Source organism: Nothobranchius furzeri, chromosome 8, assembly GCF_043380555.1.
Source record: "Nothobranchius furzeri strain GRZ-AD chromosome 8, NfurGRZ-RIMD1, whole genome shotgun sequence".
NCBI lineage: Eukaryota > Metazoa > Chordata > Actinopteri > Cyprinodontiformes > Nothobranchiidae > Nothobranchius > Nothobranchius furzeri.
The window spans coordinates 41,485,114-41,504,206 of record NC_091748.1 but is presented as its reverse complement, the minus strand read 5'-3'; the positions used below and the strand labels follow the sequence as shown (position 1 = coordinate 41,504,206).

Below are 19,093 nucleotides of genomic sequence, written 5' to 3'. Positions count from 1 at the left end.
ACTGCACATGTATTAATTAAACACGTGAACCACACCTTTAAAGGGACTTTACGGAGTTTTGAATTTTTATGCTCGTGATTGCCCCCTCAGGCCAAAAGCGTAACGGCAGCTTCAACAGTAGGCTCGTGCACGAGGCGCGCATGCTGTACGTGCACACTCTTTAACAAAAATAACAGCTGAGACAGTCCCTTGTGTGTGTGTGTGTGTGTGTGTGTGTGTGTGTGTGTGGTCCAGAGGACAGGAGAACACGCAGCTAATTAATTAAATAATGTGGTTCTGTACCTTTCTCTTCAGCACAGCCGACAAAGGTTTATGATGGGTCAGTCCTCCTGCATGCTCAGATCATTCCCTTCCCTTGCTTGAAAAATTGTTCCAAAATGAAAGTTGAACCCACATCTTTTTTATCTGTGAATTCAATGCCGTTCGGCAAGTCTCAAATAAAAATTTGGGCGTCTTACTGTAAAAAAATATACCATTAATGTAAAAAAGAAACTCTAAAAAACTGTGTTCTCACCCGGGTCTCCTGCACGAGAGTCCGACGTCTTACTAGATGAGCTAAACCACCACTGACATATTTGGTATCTGTAACATTTATATCCTTGATGACAGCTAAAACAACGTTCAAAGTGAAAATGGCTATTTTGTTGCTAATTAGCAGGAAATATCTAGAAGAAAGTTCTACAGAAAGTAGCTAAGGGTCCTCAGAAATGTAGCTAGCTTTGTCACTAGGCGTTAGGAACAGCGACAAAGTGGCACTGCCTCTCTCTCTGCTGCTAAAGCTACGGATAGCAAATGCTACGGGCGATGCCTGAGCGTGAACGCGCATGAAGCAGCCTGCTCGACCCGAGCATCTCTCTTTTTCTGTCATTTTACAGAAAAACAGGCAATCACAGTAAAAATGCCAGGGCTCATTCTACAGGACCAGGGCGTTGCAGGAGAACGTATGAAGAAGACATTTATTATTTCTATACATGTTTTGGCTGTCAGACTTCCATAATGCACCTTTAAGTGATCATATCGGTGAAATGTGGAGAAAAAAATTAAGCCAACAGTCACACATGGTTGACCCCAAACTAATCTCTCTGTATCTGATGGCATTCACCACATTTCTCCAAATATCAACATGTTTAAAATATCTAATCTAGACACAGTTTTAAACAAACTAAGATCTCTCTTCATTTAATTATGTTCATGTTTATTATTTAGCAGACGCTTTTAGCGACTTACAGTTTATAACCTATAGGGCGTGTTGTGATCTGTGGGGGAAACCGGAGTACCCGGAGGAAACCCACGCATGCATGGGGAGAACACGCAGCTCCACGCAGAAAGGCCGCAGCCGAGTTTTGAACCTGCAACCTTCGTGCTGCGAGGCAACAGTGCTAACCACTGCACCACCATGCAGCCCAGTTATTTTGTTGTTTGCCCATAAGGGCCACAGTACTTATGAACTGGGACTAGACAAGCGCTACTAGTTTGTTGATCATTTCAGACCTGACCACAAAGATGGGGTCTAGACCAGAAGAGAGGAGAAACGCTACAAGCAGGACAAACTGGTTCACAGCAACAAGCCAACAACAGAAAACTGTTTAGCTGTGCTCAAGATAACACACAGTTTCTTCAGATTAAAAGAAAGAAGAAAGCTTATGGGAAGGATTACGGTTCTCAACAGTGAGAGGACAAACACCAGTTAGCAGAGTTGTGGGTATGTACTGAGATCAGAGATGAATGCTAAAGCTTGTTGAGTGTTTGGGGAGATTCAAAACAGAATTTTGTTTCCGTCATCACATCTCCAGCACAATTACAGCTGATGTGCTGTTTTTCCACTAAGTCCGTGCGTCAGGGCATGATCCTGGAACACCTGAGGGCTAAGAGACGAAAAGCCGATAAAATGAAACTCTTTGACTGCAGAAATAGCTGAGTCGGTACCTTATGTCTTTGATGGTGGCTCTCTTGAGTGGATCCACCTGCAGCATGAGCATCAGCAGCAAGGCCACGGAGTGGGTCAGGTACTCTGGGATGTAGAAGACACCTCCTCTGATCTTCTTAAACAGAGTGGGGACGTGCTCGTCATCAAAGGGCAGAGTGCCACACAGCAGGGCGTACAAAATCACCCCGCAGCTCCAGATGTCCACCTCCGGGCCTGCATACAGCCTGACAGAACCAGAAGATTTCACAGGTGCAGGGCAAGCAGAAGCTAAAGGCTGGAAACCTTCAAAGAAATTTTACTGCTGCAACAAAATTATTATAAAAAAGATCTAATTCTGTGATGATAATGTAGCGTCCAGCAGTGGTCAGTTTAGGCACCTTTCACCATCTATTCAACATCCGGTCAGAAAGGAGACACAACACTGCACGTGTTCCCTTTAAATGAGTCTGCTTCACACCAGCTGGGACTCCGACTCTGCTAGTCTGAAAGATAAACAATAACTTTCTTTCCCCAAGGCCCCATCTGTCTGCCTCCAGAAGAAAGAAGATCCAGCTCAAATCAGTTGCTAAATCCAAGAATGATTTAATAACTTCTCCTATGACTTATAATCTAGATAATCATTAAATAAACATTTGTTTATTACTACTTATTATAACCATAGTACAATGAAATGCTTCATTAATCTGTGCTCACTGAATGGATGTCATATTATGTTGTCTACTAGAACCTGCCATGTGTTCACCATGTTCTGACCACAAATGGCCTGTATTTGACCTAGCGCCTTCTAGAGTCCTGGAACCCCCCAAGGCGCTTTACAGCACAATCAGTCATTCACCCATTCACACACACTGGTGGGGATGAGCTACGATGTAGCCACAGCTGCCCTGGGGCGCACTGACAGAGGCGAGGCTGCCGAGCACTGGCGCCACCGGTCCCTCCGACCACCACCAGCAGGCAACGTGGGTTAAGTGCCTTGCCCAAGGACACAACGACAGCGACAGACTGAGCGGGCCTCGAACCTGCAACCTTCCGATTGCGGGGCGAGCGCTCAACTCCTGTGCCACCGTCGCCCCAAGGTCCTCACACCTGCTCCACACAATAACATGTTTAAGTTAAGACTAAGAGGGCGTGTTTCTGAGATTCTTGGTAATATCCTCAACTAGTCAACCTCTGGTTGGCTACACAATCATAACATCATAACATTAAAACCAGATCACGCTGGTGATTCTTCAGTTCTAGAGAAAGCTTCAGACGGGCCATCTGTAGCTAAACCTCTTTAACCATCAGAGTTTGACACGTCGTCAACACCTTTCTGCACCTACAAAGCTGAGACAGCAAAACAGTTCCTGCAGAAACAAGCTGATGTTGTTCAGCTCCTTAAGAGTTATTCCTCAGACGCAAGCTGATCCCAACCTGGTGACAACTCTGGACTGGAGAAGTCGGTGCTTGCGGTCAATCTACTGGACCTGGGTGCCCCGAGGTCATCCGACCTCTCTGACCTCGGGATCCGTGACGAGGGTCTCCAAAGAGTGAGGTAGAACACAGAGAGACTGCGTCTGATGTGCTTCTGACCATAACAACTTCATAGCTTAAGCAAACCAAATTCTTTTTCACCCGGAGACCTCGCTTTCCGAGATTCAGAAGCTCTGATCAACAACACACTGACACATAGCCTTCATCACCTTTATCTTCATCCATTCCCAGAAAATGCTTAGTTCACTTATCGTGTTATAATTGTAATAAAATCGTTTCTTACTTTTATAAACATGACTCTTTTCTGAATCAAAACGAAGTGTGTATAATTACTTAATAAAGCAAAAATCCTAGAATCGTCTGATTAAGCCCAATCATCTTCTGATATTTACAATAAAGATCAAGCAAGGTAGCATTGCATATTTATACAGAATATCAAATAAATAATACATTTGCCTCCGCTACATAATTCAGACCAGAACTTCTGTTTTATCTAAATCACACTCACACACACACACACACACACACACACACACATGAATTACGGTGATTAAACAATCATCCTGAAAAAACAGAAATTTGTAATTGCAGTGAAAACAATCAGCTGATTAGCTGAACCTCACCAAAAATAATTTTCAGACTCCTTTCAGATGATCAATCATTTCACAATCAGGAATTAGAAAATTTGTGGAATTTAAGAGAAGAAACTATTTTCTTTGATGAGATGCTGTTTTGTTCTCGTGGCCCTTTGTTCAGCACATAAACCCTCATCAACCCCGCCTCCCACTACTTTTCAATCCAACATTAAGTCATTTGTTGATTTTGTTGTTTATGTGTCTAAGCCACTCATTAGAACATAAAAAATAAAAATACTCCCAACTCAAAGGATATTGTAACTTTGTGAACATGAAAAAGTTATTTAAGCTCCTTCACTCATATTTTAACACGTTTGCAGTGGTCTCCAGTAGGAGTGAATGCCTTGTAAGTCGTACTTTGGGGGGAAAAGCTCCAGTGCACCAGTTTCAGCACGGACAATTCAGCAGGAAGAGAAAGGCCCAGTCTCAATACTCACACTGCGCCCTGCAGTCTTCAGCAAAGTGCACTTGGAGGAAGTGTGCAGTGGGGTTCGAGTGTGCGATACACAAGTGTGCAGATAATTGCCGAATTGAGACAGGGAGCGTTGAGGCAACGCATGCCGGGATGCTGGTCGCTGTGAAACTTTTTTCAAAAGCCTTTGTTAACAACTTTCAAACAAACAACAAAGCAATTATTTGAAATAAATTTTACTTCATTGCTGCTTTGTCTAAAACATTCAGAGCATCAACTAGTCGTCCTAAAATGAACTAATTTCATTAGAAAATACATATTTTCAGAACAGGAACTTGAGCCTTTTCTCCTGCAGCAATGACTTGTGGGTAATACCCTTGCCTGAGGTCCACATTGCTGCGGACTAGGGCAGGGGTGTCAAACATGCGGCCCGCGGGCCGGATCCGGCCCGCAAGCGGGTTAAATCCGGCCCGCGAGATGGTTGTGTAAACTTTATTTTCATACTTTACATTGTAGAGTGAAACTAAACTTATCTTTGTGAGCAAGTTTTCTCTGTAATGAGTATAAATAAAACAAAGCTGCGCTCAAGGCTCACACAAGAACTTGAATCCCATCCTGAAGTTGGCCGCCACTCAGGATGTGACTTCTGATGTTGATGTGCCGGTGAAAGCTAAAAGATGTAAAGTAAAATGAGTCAAATATACTTTAAGTGCTGCATGAAACTGATCTAGCCATGTGATCTGTAAGCTCTTTGAATCACTAAGGAATGTTTTTTTTATTTGTTGATTTTTTGATTTTTTTTTTTTTTTTTCAAATTTTCAAGTACACTTCAGGTGTTGTACTTGTACTATTTTGGATATACTGTCCTCAGGCTCCAGCCTTGTTTTATAGTGATTGTATTAAAATAAAGAAAACAATCTGAAGTTTTTTTTTATTTACCGGTCCGGCCCACTTGGGACTAGATTTCCCTCAATGTGGCCCCTGAGCTAAAATGAGTTTGACACCCCTGGACTAGGGTGAAGTGCAGAATAAAGGGTGCAATGGGGGCGTGGCCAACTTCCGCACTTGAGAATCAGGACACCCTACGCACTCTCACCCCTGGCCGGGAACGCGCAATTGAAGGGCGCAAGGGTGCCAGTGTGAATATTGAGATTGGGCCATAGACGGCAGGATTTGGATTCTTACTTCCTGGTATTTGGACATCTCACCTCTTATTGGCTAACAACTCAACCACTACTTTGTTCGCTCTGCAACGTTGATGTTTTATCTCCACCAATAACACAACTAGAGTTGCAACGATTATAAATTTTTGTGGTACGATTATAGTCTGAGAAATAATACCGATTTCACAATTACCACAATAATTTTACATTAATTGATTTCACATCTGCATTAACACATAGATCACACACATTGATAAAAGACATGATTACATTCTATAAAGGTTTTGAACCCCTGAAAGATCAATATTTCCTTTTCAGAGATTTTGCTTAGAAAAATTCACAACACTGATTTGCAATGTGGTTGTTTTACCTCCACAAATAACACAAGCCTGGAGGAGTTCTGCTGTTTGGCGGAGTTGCTAATGCTAACAGTTAGCTTCTACTAGTTGAGACGATCTCTGCTGATTCCTGGATGCTGAACCAACAACAGCCTTCCCTGTCGTGAGTCAAGATGGGTGAGTCCATGAATGTAAGTGGCAGTGAGACATAAATCTGTCAGGTTTCACTAGCCTGGCCGGCCAGACTCACCCTCTGTTTAATTCTGCACAGAGAACTAGTCTGGTTACTCACATGGTAAAAATCCAAACGGGAAGTAATAAAAGCATGGATGACAGATTCTAAGTGCGGCCGCTTCAAAATCAATTTTAGACACATTTTATTTTTTAGTTAACTGGTCAGAGTTAACGCTGAAGGATGGAGACACCTTAATGAATTGATGCTAAATTCCTACTAGTGCAATTGTTATTATTATCATTACTTAAATGTAATTTCTGCTTGTTCATATCTTTTTAAATTTAATCAGTACGAATATTATTGGAAGAAGGATAAAATCTTTTATTGCTATGTAGAACAGGAATTACAGAGAGGTGTAGTTGATTAAATATTAAAATGGCTTGCCATACTACTTGTTGTAGCTGTCTATACAGGGGAAATGCAAAACAACACAATATGAACACCCTGAAATGTGGGTACTCCAAATTCTTCTTTGGTGTTTTCCTATCTTCAGCAAGGAAATTAGCAATTGCAAAGGCTAGCGTTCTGTGAGTAACGTTACCATGACCAAAGCTAATATATTGCCAGAACTGAAGTTGTTTGTGCAGATTAAAGGAGATGTATCTTGCTCTAGCTAACTCAGTGAGTTTCACAACATTGCTCATTTAAACAGGAAAGCTACGAGTGACACCCCAAGCTGCCTTTATTCAACAACAACAAGGTAGATGTTAGGGCTGCACGATATTAGGAAAACCTGCGATAACAGTAACTAACATTGTGATGACTTGCAATAAATAAACAAATACTTAACTCAAGAACAAAAAATATAAAGCAAAGAAATTTAAAAAATAATTTTAAATGACTAAATATCACAAAAATGGTGATCCAAAGATGTGAGGAAATGGGAAAAAAATGAACAAGAAAGGGCAATCAGTGGATCCCGGATAACGCAGAATCAGCAGAAGGAGCAAACAAAGCCAACTCATCTGTTCACGAGCCATCCAAATTAAGTCCTGTCTGCCTAGGAGAGGTGGGCATCTAACCTATAAGAACCCACCCGATTGGCCAAATGAGTGAAGAGCTCTATTTGATTTGTCAACATCTTCATGCTTCCATTTGATTGACAAAATGCATTATGTGTAGCAAACATTTCAGCTGACCATTCATTGTGTTTGTTTCTGTTCTTTGCAATATGCATACTGCTAATGCTGATATCGCGATGACGATTGTAACGTCCAGGAATGGTCCGTTTTTACCTACAGAATGACCTACATGCCACCGGTCATCTACGGACATGAATCTGCCTCGGTGCGTCTCTTAATCTTCCGAGCAACAGGAAAAGATTTGACACTCAGATTATCAACATCATGTTCCCTTCTCAAGGTTCTTCTCTGCCAAGCCGGTCTGCTTATCTAGGCTGTCCTGCACAGAATAAAGGACTGAACCATTATCTTAGTAAACAATCATATGGTTGAATGAACAATAATGGTTGATGAATAATAATAATGTTTTGATTAATCTGTGCTTAAATGAATAAGGTTGATTAATATGTGCTTGAATTACTGAAGTTGAAATGAATATTATTATTACATTGAAAGATTCATATATGATGATCAGTAATGTTTGGTTTAACAAGTGAATCATTATCTACACTCAGACACAAGGTTCATTAGAGATAAATTAAAGTTAAAGTAACGTCACTGCACATAGATATTTTCTTAGCCACAAATCAGAGCATCCTGTATCTGAAAGAAGGCGTGACGTTCTGAGGTTTGTTTGTTAACACCCCTTAACATGGCACGTCCCGATTGGCCAAGTAAATCATAATATGAGAATATTAAACAGAATCACTGGGGAGTGATTCATCATTCCAGCATTCCAACATTCTGAGATTCAGCATCCTGTTAGCTGAGCCAACTCTGACTGGCCTTCGGAGGAAACTCTATAACCACCGCATCTCTTGAGAAGCTTTCTACAAGCTAAGAGCTGCCTGCAGCTGACACAGCAAAACGGTTCCTTCAGCTATTCAGAGACAGCTGCTCTAAACGCAAACTAGTTCCAACCTGAGTGCCAGGCGACATCTCTGGACGGGAGCGTCGGTGCTACGGTTAATCTACTGAACCTCGGTGCCCAGAGGTCATCCGACCTCCCTGACCTCCGGATCCGCGAAGAGGGTCTCCAAAGAAAGGGTGAGGTAGACACACATGATTGTGTCTGATGCCGTTTTGATAGGAACCAACTTCATAGTTTAATGCAAACCAAATTCTTTTCACACCCAGAACTCAGTTCTTCTAGATACAAGGTTCTGATAAACACACACCATTCACCATACATCACATCCCATCCACTTACATTCATTTTTGTTTGTATGTTTGTTAAGAAAAGTCTCAGTGTGTCTGTTCACTTGTTCACTAGTGTGGGTTGGAGCCCTTTGAGGTGGAAACTTGTCAGAATGGAACAAACTCTTAGATTCTGATGTGTAATAAGATAATATAATACCATAAAAGCAGGTGACTGGCATTGGCTCGCCACAACACTGAGTCCAAACAACGCAGCAAAGATGGTATCCTAAAATGTGTTTGTATTTGCTCAAATGAATCAGTTTAGTTCAGATTTTATTGGTAATATTTAAAGAAATTCCAAAATTAAGACTTTTAAGCAGTTCTGCAGAGCCCAAGGATAAAAAAGACTATAAAATCTGTAAATGCAATTGATCTCACACACACACACACCTTCCTGAGATGACCTCTGGGGCAGCGTAGTTAGGGGAACCACAGCTCGTGCGTAGGAATTCTCCATCTGACATCATATTTGAGAGTCCTGTTGGCCAATCACAGGCAAGCACATGTTATTAACCGTCTCTCTTTAATTTGACAGTGAAAGGCACCAAACAATAAGGTTGTGATCATGTTTTTGTTTTTCAATTTTTCATCCAAGGACAGTAAATTGAATGCTGATAGGCAATTAGATGACACAGCGGGTGCTGCTGAGGTCTTTATCCTCCTCCAACCACCAGGACATGAAGCTTTAAGCACAAAGCTCCTCTAATTGGATGAGCCCGTTTGTGTCTGCCACGGTCGGAGCCAAACATCACACACGCTGTGATTTCCTGACCTTGACTTTATCGTTTAGCCCCGCTCCCTGAACACTCCCTCTCACCATCGTCGTTTCTGTCTCAGCCAAAACGCTTCTCCTGCCTCACCCCCGTTGATTCCTTCCCTATCAGATGACACTGGGCCTCAAGGCTTCCTGCCAAACTTGATATGAGACCTGGCTGTTGCTAAGGGATGCCTCTCCACCCCTCACACCCAGTTGAGCACACTAGTGTGTTGATCACAATATTTCCCTGTTTCATGGTCACATTGCTAAAGAAATTTGGAGCTTGGCTACAAAAATTACTGTCAGAATCAATGAGATTCTCTCTAATGTCCAAGTGATCAATTCCATATGTACGTATGTCTCAATGTTATTAAACTAACTAATTCTTCTCTGCCCTCACTCACCATGCCCTGTTATTAATGTAATCCACTTGTAAATGTTTCCCTCCCTCTTAATGTTAATGAGCTCTTTCAGGATCTCACCAAAGTCTGCAATCTTGGCGTTCCTGTTGGCATCAAGCAGGACATTCTCAGGTTTGAGGTCTCTGTGGACCACCATGTGTCTGTGGCAGTAGTCCACAGCCGAGATGATCTGCTGAAAAAGACGGCGAGCTTCTGTGTCCTCCACCTGAAGGGAACAAAGGGTACGAGACAAATGGAAACCAACAGCTTGACTGGGACATTTTTCTGATCTGATCAGATGAAAGAAGGGTGTGAAACATGAAGATCTATAAACAACTGTTATTATTAGGACCACAATGCTGCTTTCAAGCAATTATATGATGACACTGCTGTTTAACGAGCACTAATGTTAAACCAAATGTCGAAAAGAAGATAACTGAAAACATTTTATCATGCCTCCTAACAATGTTGTAACATCGTATAGCTATAAATACATTGTGGAGAATTAAGAAGATGTAATAAAGTGGTTCTCCAGCATGTGTCTAAAAACCTCCACCAATAGCAACCATTGGACCATTCAGTAGTTGGTCTCGCCGAAATGCCGCAATTCCCCGGTTCCTCCATTCATTACGCACTCACGCATTTTGCAACTGAACACCACTGGTGTGAGAGGTTCTCCACTCAATAATATCAGAAGCTGTTTTTACAAAACAATGCAGTCAATTTGCCACAACGCCGTGGCGGCATCAGTGTCAGACCGTGGAGGTAATGTGGCGCAATCGTGTTCTTTTTATAAAAGATTAGGCAATAGCGGCATAAAGGGGGTATGGGGGTGGTCTCTGCGATGCTACAGACTTCTGTTTGTCTTGGACAAAACTTGATTTTTGTTGCGATTGAAGCTGCGATCTTTACGTTTATTTTAACAAGCTGGCCCTAAAAGTGTCTGTCTCCATCAGTCCCTGATGATCTGAGCTTCAGCTCCAACAGAGAGATGCTCATGGAGCGCTGCGGCGCTCCAGTTTGCCATCTTTGTTCAAAAGCAAAACTTATTGCCCGCATTTTCTTTCATTTTCAATATAGTTGCCGGCCGGAGCTCGGCATTAACTCCCCACGTCATCATGACACCTCCGTCTGTTGCGCCATGGCACAACAGCTGTTTATGAGGCAGACGATTACCGCAACATTACTACCAAGTGATGCCGCAAATTTTATAAGACACACCATTGTGGTAATATTACGCCGATTTGCCGGCATGGTGTGTCTTGAAAAAAGGGCTAGAGAAGGAGAAACAGCTGGCTGTTACCACTTCTTCTTTAGAACAAACTACCAGAGTCCCCAAAAGAAAAAACACCATCTGAAGTCACGGACAACAAAAGACGTTTGGACCTAAAAGACTGCGACTGGTGTTTAGCACTATCTCGTTTCTACTGGCATCTCAGGGAAGCTACCCAAGGGAGGGGTGAGTGATCTGTGACTGTTTGCACTCAAAACTTAGCTTGTTTTGTAGAGTCACTAAAGCAGCTTTAACTAAGAACATTTTCATATTAAAAACTTGATCAGATTGGATGAATGACACCACCAAGTGCATATTTGTCACATGCAGACATATAGTGAATTTATTTCTCACTCTTCGTTTTTATAAAGCTGCTTCATTTGGCTATTACTGGTTGTCTGTTGTGTTAGTTCTAAAAAATAACATTACAGCTTAAATATACAACAAAAGAAGACAAATCCTACATTAGAAAAATACATAACTCATACTGTCACAAATTAGGATTTTTAAAGAAGCAATGACTCTCAAACACAAAAAGATAGTGTCCGCTACTGCTATCTTTTTAATTGTTCCATGCAGCTGGACCGATTCTCCTTTTTATCGTCTCTCCCACTGTTAAAGAAGCGAGTACAAAATATGAAGTGGTATTTGGTATTATTCATGTTGTAACACTGGAAATGTCTAACGAAGCTATTTGTCCAGCAATGTCAGAGGTCAACAGACACTGTGTAAAACACAACCTAAGCATTTAGGACAGAACACGACTAATGGTTCCAGTTTGTCAGCAGCAGTTTTACAGATTATTGTCACCCCAAAAGAACAGCGTCTGTTTCACGAAGGAAGCAGCATTGTGTTGTTTTAATATAAGCAATAGTACCTAATGAGAATGTAATTAACTGCCAACTTCTTATACATAAATCAGAAATGCAACTATTTGTGTTTTGAAATGTTTATTAAGTCACATGATTTCTTTTAATCATGCGCCCCTCTAACAACACTACCAGTACCAGCTACTAGTATGTTGACGCTTGACTGCTTGATCCCGTGAGATTTGATGAGCTTTTCCACTGACAACTTCCTGCTTTAGCTCAAACTCCACCTCAGAGGGCAGTGATGGCAACCCAAAATGGCTAGGCTGCTAAACACACACCACAGGTGTAAAAACAAGGTGCTGCGTAAACTCATAAAAACTGCCGACTCACTGATTAAAAAAAATGTGAAGTTTCACTTAAGAGTAGTTCCTTTTACATTAGATTTTATTTGTGCTAAAAATACAAACACATGAATGGGTAACGCAGATAAATTATAATAGAAAAATGCAGCATTTAAATGTAAAACAAACACTAGACGCCTATGATGTATGTTTGAAAAGCCTAAAAGCTCACATTTACAACTGAAATGAGCTAAGTGTAAAAACTATTTCCCAGCATATCAGAATGATGTAAAGATGTGGTTCGCTTGTTTAATGGCTTTTGTTTGACCTTGTGTTAATTCTTGCTCACTAACTTCTCATGCTGCTCCCTCTACCAACTTCTGTTTTTCTCATAATCCTGCATTACCTTTTTCTTATTAATTTTTTGTTCTCCTTCTCATTTGTCAGTTTATTATTTTCAATTTTTTTAATGAAATTTTTAAATCATTTTTATATTTTTGAAATTATTCTTCAATTGTTTTTTATCCTATGTGAAAAAATGGTTTCTTCTTAATCAATACATTTCCCAGTGGTCTCAAATAGGAATGAATGCCTGGTCAGTTGCACTCAGGCGTTGGGGGGTGTACCTGTGCACCAATTCTAGGGAGTGAGCCACATCACAGCTTCAAATGGAGAGTTTTGGAGTCTTATTTCCTGATATTTGGACATCTTATCCTGGATTGGATAACAGCAAAATGGCTCACTTACCACTGACTGCTCTGCAATGTTAATGTTTTATCTCCACAAATAACTCAATTGAAGTTCTGCTGTGTGGTGGTTACTAATGCTAACAGTTAACTTCTACTAGTCCAGATGTGCCTTGCTGTTTCCTGGATGCAAGAAATGTGGAATTGTAGCATCAACAAGTCAACTCCATGCAGTGTTTTTCTTCAGTTCAGCAACTACGCCAGGTGATTTCGATCAGCACAGTGAACAAACCTGGTTCAGTTGCTGGGCAGAACAAAAACACGGTACGGCGATGACTCGTTAATGACACAATTCGCAATTGTCTGCTGGACTCCAAACCAACAACAGCGTTCTCCGCCGTGAGTCAAGATGGGTAAGTCCATGAATGTTAAGTGAATGTGTGACGTAGATCTGTCAGGATTTCAAATCCTAGAGTTTCACCATCTTCAGACGCTAATGCAGGAGATAGGTGTAGGAGACTATTTTCATGTTCAGTCTGCATTTAAAACCCACAGTGATGCATTATAATCAGGAATAATAATTTAAAAAAATGTTTTTTCAGTGAACCATACCTTTAGGTAAATGCATCATGTTATTTGTTATTTGTAGGGGCAGTGTTACCAGAGCTGTAGGAGAGAGTTGCGACAGGCTTTGAACTCGCCGACTCGCGGTCACGTGGTTCATGGAGCTCTCAATAGTTCCAAACATCCCAGCACTGTAAATCAGTTTGAACGGCGTATAGTGGGACAACTCACAAAAATTGAATATTGTCACATTTCCCCTGGCTATTTTTGGTAATTATTGAATAAAAATATATATTATATTATATATTATGTCCTAATTCCTTCACAAAGTAGCCTATTTTTTTTTCGAGCATATGTAGGGAGACAAACACCCGTGACTGTTCTACATTACAGGAACACGGCAGTCCTAACACACTGTAGAACACATTTAGACCAAATACAGGTGCTGGCCAGTAAATTAGAATATCATCAAAAGGTTGAAAATATTTCAGTAATTCCATTCAAAACGTGAAACTTGTACATTATATTCATGCAATGCACACAGACCAATGTATTTCCAATGTTCATTACATTTAAATTTGATATTCATAAGTGACAACTAATGAAAACTCCAAATTTGGTATCTCAAAAAATTAGAATATTCTGAAAAGGCTGAATATAGAAGACACCTGCTGCCACTCTAATCAGCTGATTTACTCAAAACACCTGCAAAGGCCTTTAAAAGGTCCCTCAGTCTTGTTTTGAAGGCACCACAATCATGGGGAAGACTTCTGACTTAACAGCTGTCCAAAAGACAATCATTGACACCTTGCACAAGGAGGGCAAGACACAAAAGGTGATTGCTAAAGAAGCTGGCTGTTCGCAGAGCTCTGTGTCCAAGCACATTAACAGACAGGCGAAGGGACGGAAAAAATGTGGTAGAAAAAAGTGTACAAGCTCTAGGGATAACCGCACCCTGCAGAGAATTGTGACGACAAACCCATTCAAAAATGTGGGGGAGGTCCACAAAGAGTGGACTGCAGCTGGAGTCAGCGCTTCAAGAACCACCACGAGGAGACTCATGAAAGACATGGGATTCAGGTGTCGCATTCCGTGTGTCAAGCCACTCCTGAACAAGAAACAGCGCAAGAAGCGTCTCGCCTGGGCCAAGGACAAAAAGGACTGGACTGATGCTGAGTGGTCCAAAGTTATGTTTTCTGATGAAAGCAAGTTCTGCATTTCCTTTGGAAATCAAGGACCCAGAGTCTGGAGGAAGAGCGGAGAAGCACAGAATCCACGTTGCATGAGGTCCAGTGTAAAGTTTCCACCGTCAGTGATGGTGTGGGGTGCCATGTCATCTGCCGGTGTTGGCCCACTCTGTTTCCTGAGGTCCAGGGTCAATGCAGCCGTCTACCAGGAAGTTTTAGAGCACTTCATGCTTCCTGCTGCTGACCAACTTTATGGGGATGCAGACTTCACCTTTCAACAGGACTTGGCACCTGCACACAGTGCCAAAACCACCAGCACCTGGTTCAAGGACCATGGTATCCCTGTCCTTGATTGGCCAGCAAACTCGCCTGACCTTAACCCCATAGAAAATCTATGGGGTATTGTGAAGCGGAGGATGCAATACGCTAGACCCAACAATGCAGAGGAGCTGAAGACGACTATCAGAGCAACCTGGGCTCTCATAACACCTGAGCAGTGCCACAGACTGATCGAGTCCATGCCACGCCGCATTACTGCAGTTATTGAGGCAAAAGGAGCCCCGACTAAGTATTGAGTGCTATACATGCACATTCTTTTCATGTTCATTCTTTTCAGTTGGCCAACATTAGAGAAACAAACATTTTTTCATTGGCCTTTAGAATATTCTAATTTTCTGAGATACCAGATTTGATGTTTTCATTGGTTGTCACCTATAAATATCAAAATTAAACGTAATAAACATCGGAAATACATTGGTCTGTGTGCATTGCATGAATATAATGTACAAGTTTCACGTTTTGAATGGAATTACTGAAATATTTTCAACCTTTTGATGATATTCTAATTTACTGGCCAGCACCTGTACATTACTGTAGTAATGTAACACACTGCTCTAATATAAGCATACTTAATAACTTTAAGTCCTACAAGAAGCCCTAAACTCGAGTTGTAATATCCATTTTAAAGTGTTTATTGAAAGCTAAAATTCTGCTCCAGCTTACCTTGAAGAAAACATTTTACAATCATTACTTTATATTTTTATGTGAAGACAGTACATGCATCTATAACCCAGTTTATCTGGCTTCTAGAGCCTGACTAATAGCAACTAATTAAAAAGAAAATTTCAATAAAACTGTATGGTCAAACACAGTAGATAAAAAGTGTGTTAATCGTGAAAAAATGAATACAAATTTGTACAACATGTATAATATCACTTTTAATAAAGCATTTCACCAACATTATGTTTAGTCATTACATATGCACAAATAAGCTGAATCATTGATTATGAGCAATGTAGTCAAGACCTAATGAAACTCTTTTGAATAATTTATTTTGATTATTATTAAAATAAAATTTGTCAGTGGGTTAAAATTTGAAATTACAAATTTTAGGATTGGATAAAAAATTTAAATGTCATTTTACATCTCTAAATTTGTGGTTTAGTTCAATATTTCTATATGTACAAAAATAGTATTTTAATAATACCTTTACACCATGGTTGGCTACGCTGCATGTGGATGTAGCGATCGGTCTGAGAGAGGAATCAGAATTATGGCTTTCCCAAAGACGCAGAGAGAAGAAAATGGTTGGCTCATGTCAGCAGGAGCAACCTCACCATGACCAGAGATCACAGCAACAAACAGCTGTGTGCAGTGAGTTTAATGTGCTCTCTCAAATGTTTTCTATCAAGGCTCGACATGTTCTGCTCTCTACTGCACAAGGCTGCAATTAAACTGTTACGGTATTTTCACGACCATAAGGCGCACCTAAAAGTCTTAAATTTTCTCCAAAATGTACGCGGCTGCGCCCTATGGTGCGGTGCGCCTTGTTGTGAGACGAGAACGTAGTAGAAGACAAGGGGCGTGGCGTGAACGTGCGGACGTGAGCGAAGACTGACCTGTGGATCTGCCACATCATCATCCTCCGGCTGCGAGTCTCCGTCCACTTCCTCTGCTTCCAGTTCAAAAAACAGCCGTACTGTCTGAACTTCCTGGTGGACATTTATCCTTCTCATCATCCTTTATTAAAGACTAATAAAAGCCTGCTAAACTGCAGCGACAATATATCTGTCCGGATCGCTCCAAAATATGAAGTTTACCGTTAATATCTGTCTAATTGTTTGTTGTTACTCCGTTCGCGCCACTCCTTTCTGCGTGAAGCGGCTCCTTTTAGCGCACATCTCGTTACTCGTGCAGCCTTCCTCTCTCTCTCAGCTACATAATGATGCTTTTTATCAGCTGAAAATGTGAGACGTCCACCAACAGCAAAAGGATCTCGTGTTTTTGTGGGTTTTTTACGTTCACAAGCACATTCCCTCTCACGGATTACTAAACTGCTGTTTTGACAAGTTGTCAGATTGCCTAAAAATAGGTGGTTTTTTAGTTTAGTATAATGGGCTCGACACACGGGAGGCGACATCGCCTGTCCTCCATTCATTTTCAATGACACATGCGCGCTGCCGCGGATCGCCTCCCGTGTGCAGGGTAATAAAAGCGACAGCGACAAATTTCGCTGATCGCGGTCGTTTGTCGCCTCCCGTGTGTCGAGCCCACAACTCCGCTTTTACGTTGCCTATTAACAAAATTTAAAAACTGGAGTGTAGTTTATAATCTCCTTTTTAAAGCTGAATTGAAACCGAAAAATTCAGGGAGGCGGAGTCTTGCTGCTACAGCGTCCCAAATCAGACCTGTTCAAAAGACGCGGATACGCGTTCATGGACCTCAGAGGGTTAATAAAACACAATTCAAATCACACGATTTTCTTAGGCCTATTAATAACACACATATGATTTTGTTCATGTGGAAAGTTTATGTGGTTAAATCCACCAACTACCAGTAAACACATTCTGAACTTCAACACAGCGCATCGGCTCTTGAAGCGGCGCTGCGAGCAGCTGTGACCCAAAAAGTACCAGAACCGCTCACGGCGCATGCGCAGTCATGCATCAACACCGCTCGCCCGCTATCTCCCTAATAACACACGCTGTTCGTTTTTATTTCTACACGTTTTTTTACTCACAAAGATTGTCAAGAAAGCGTGTTTGTCGTGTTCATGTCAAATTAAACTGACCACAAAACACACAAATCCTCCCGTGTCTCGAGCCCATTAGAAGAGCACGAGCCGTCAGCGCTCGCAACGAGGAAGTGCACGTGCGCTCTAAACCAGGCCTGAACCAGGACTAGACCAGTAACGTGAAGCATGCTTTTGGCCACCCCCGGACTTTCGCATGGGCTTACCTGGGCTACAGCCCTGGGCCCCTGCGTGCCGGAGGCCCCGCTGGAGGTCCAAAAAGCATTTTTATTTTTGTATGTAATTCTCTAACAAGAAGCTACCATTTAGCTGAGAAGCACTGGGATTTGTTTTGGCAAACATCGGTCATGACTGCTTATAACTGGTCCAAGTTTTCTCACACTTCTTACATCACGGCGGGCGTTTGCAGCCTGACATACCCCCGTGTGCGGCCGGTCCGACACCGCGACGGCACCTGCTGAGACCACGTCCAACAACACAAATGATCTTTTCCTGTCAGTGAGTGATTGTGGAAAATTGGCGGCAGAATCTGCGGCTGATGTTCCGGCAGCAGAGACGCTCGATCTGGAGGCATCTGAGACCACCACGTCCTCCATGGATTATCTTTTCCCATCGGAGAGTGATTGTGGAAAACTGGCGACCGAAAGTGCGTCTGGGCCACGGATTGAAACTGTGGATGAACCTTGTTACAGTACGGATCCATCTTGCTGGGGAAAATGCGATGCATCTGTGCGTGCCTACTGGGCTGAGCGAGGACCGCAGAGCTGCCAACGCATGGACGTAAATTTTAAAGCGTCCGAACGAGCGTACAAACAGCAGAAGCGGTTCTTCTCCAGACTGCACTTTAAACGCAGACTCGCCAATGGTGAGTATGTCCAAAGACAGTGGCTGCTTTACTCTCCATCTACCGGAGCTGTGTTTTGTTTTGCATACCGCATTTTCAGTGATGCTAAAAGCAAATCGTGCTTTGAAACTGGTTTCAGCTGGAAACATGCCACAAACCGGATGAAAGAGCATGAAAACAGTGAACATCACAGAAAGGCTATGCTGACTTATATCACATTTGGGTCAGCTGCTGGGAGGATAGATTCAGAGCTGGAAAAACAATTTGAATCTGAGAGTCATACTGGACTGAAGTTTTGAGAAGAGTTGTGTCTGTTGTGAAGTTTTTGGCAGAGAGAGGACTTGCTCTTAGAGGATCTAGTCATGTTTTTGGCAGGACTGATAATGGTAATTACCTGGGCCTTCTGGAGTTAATCAGCGAGTTTGATCCCTTTTTGAAGTCTCACATAGAGAAATATGGAAATGCAGGTGCAGGGACACCTTCATATCTTTCTTCACTGATGGGTGATCGTGTTCTGTCTGAAATAGTCGGTGAAGTAAACATGGCCAAATACTATTCGATCTCAGATGTTTCCCACCTTGATCAGTTAACATTTATTCTGAGATATGTGTCACCTGAAGGGCACTCCCAGGAACGCTTTCTTAGATTTCTTCCCATAGAGAGCCATACAGCTTTGAGCACAGTCTTCTATCT

General features: G+C 41.9%; 1 protein-coding gene across 2 annotated transcripts in view; it reads right to left on the bottom strand.

Annotated features, from left to right (window-relative positions):
* prkaa2 (protein kinase, AMP-activated, alpha 2 catalytic subunit) overlaps nucleotides 1–19,093 on the bottom strand; it is a 36,684-nt gene that overhangs the window by 9,860 nt on the left and 7,731 nt on the right. For both annotated transcript variants that reach the window (XM_015971779.3, XM_015971780.3), the window contains exons 4-6: nucleotides 9,744–9,888; nucleotides 8,895–8,982; nucleotides 1,927–2,151 (exon numbers count right to left, since the gene is read on the bottom strand). In XM_015971779.3, coding sequence (XP_015827265.1) covers nucleotides 1,927–2,151; nucleotides 8,895–8,982; nucleotides 9,744–9,888 — 458 coding nt within the window. The remainder of the gene's footprint in view (nucleotides 1–1,926; nucleotides 2,152–8,894; nucleotides 8,983–9,743; nucleotides 9,889–19,093) is intronic.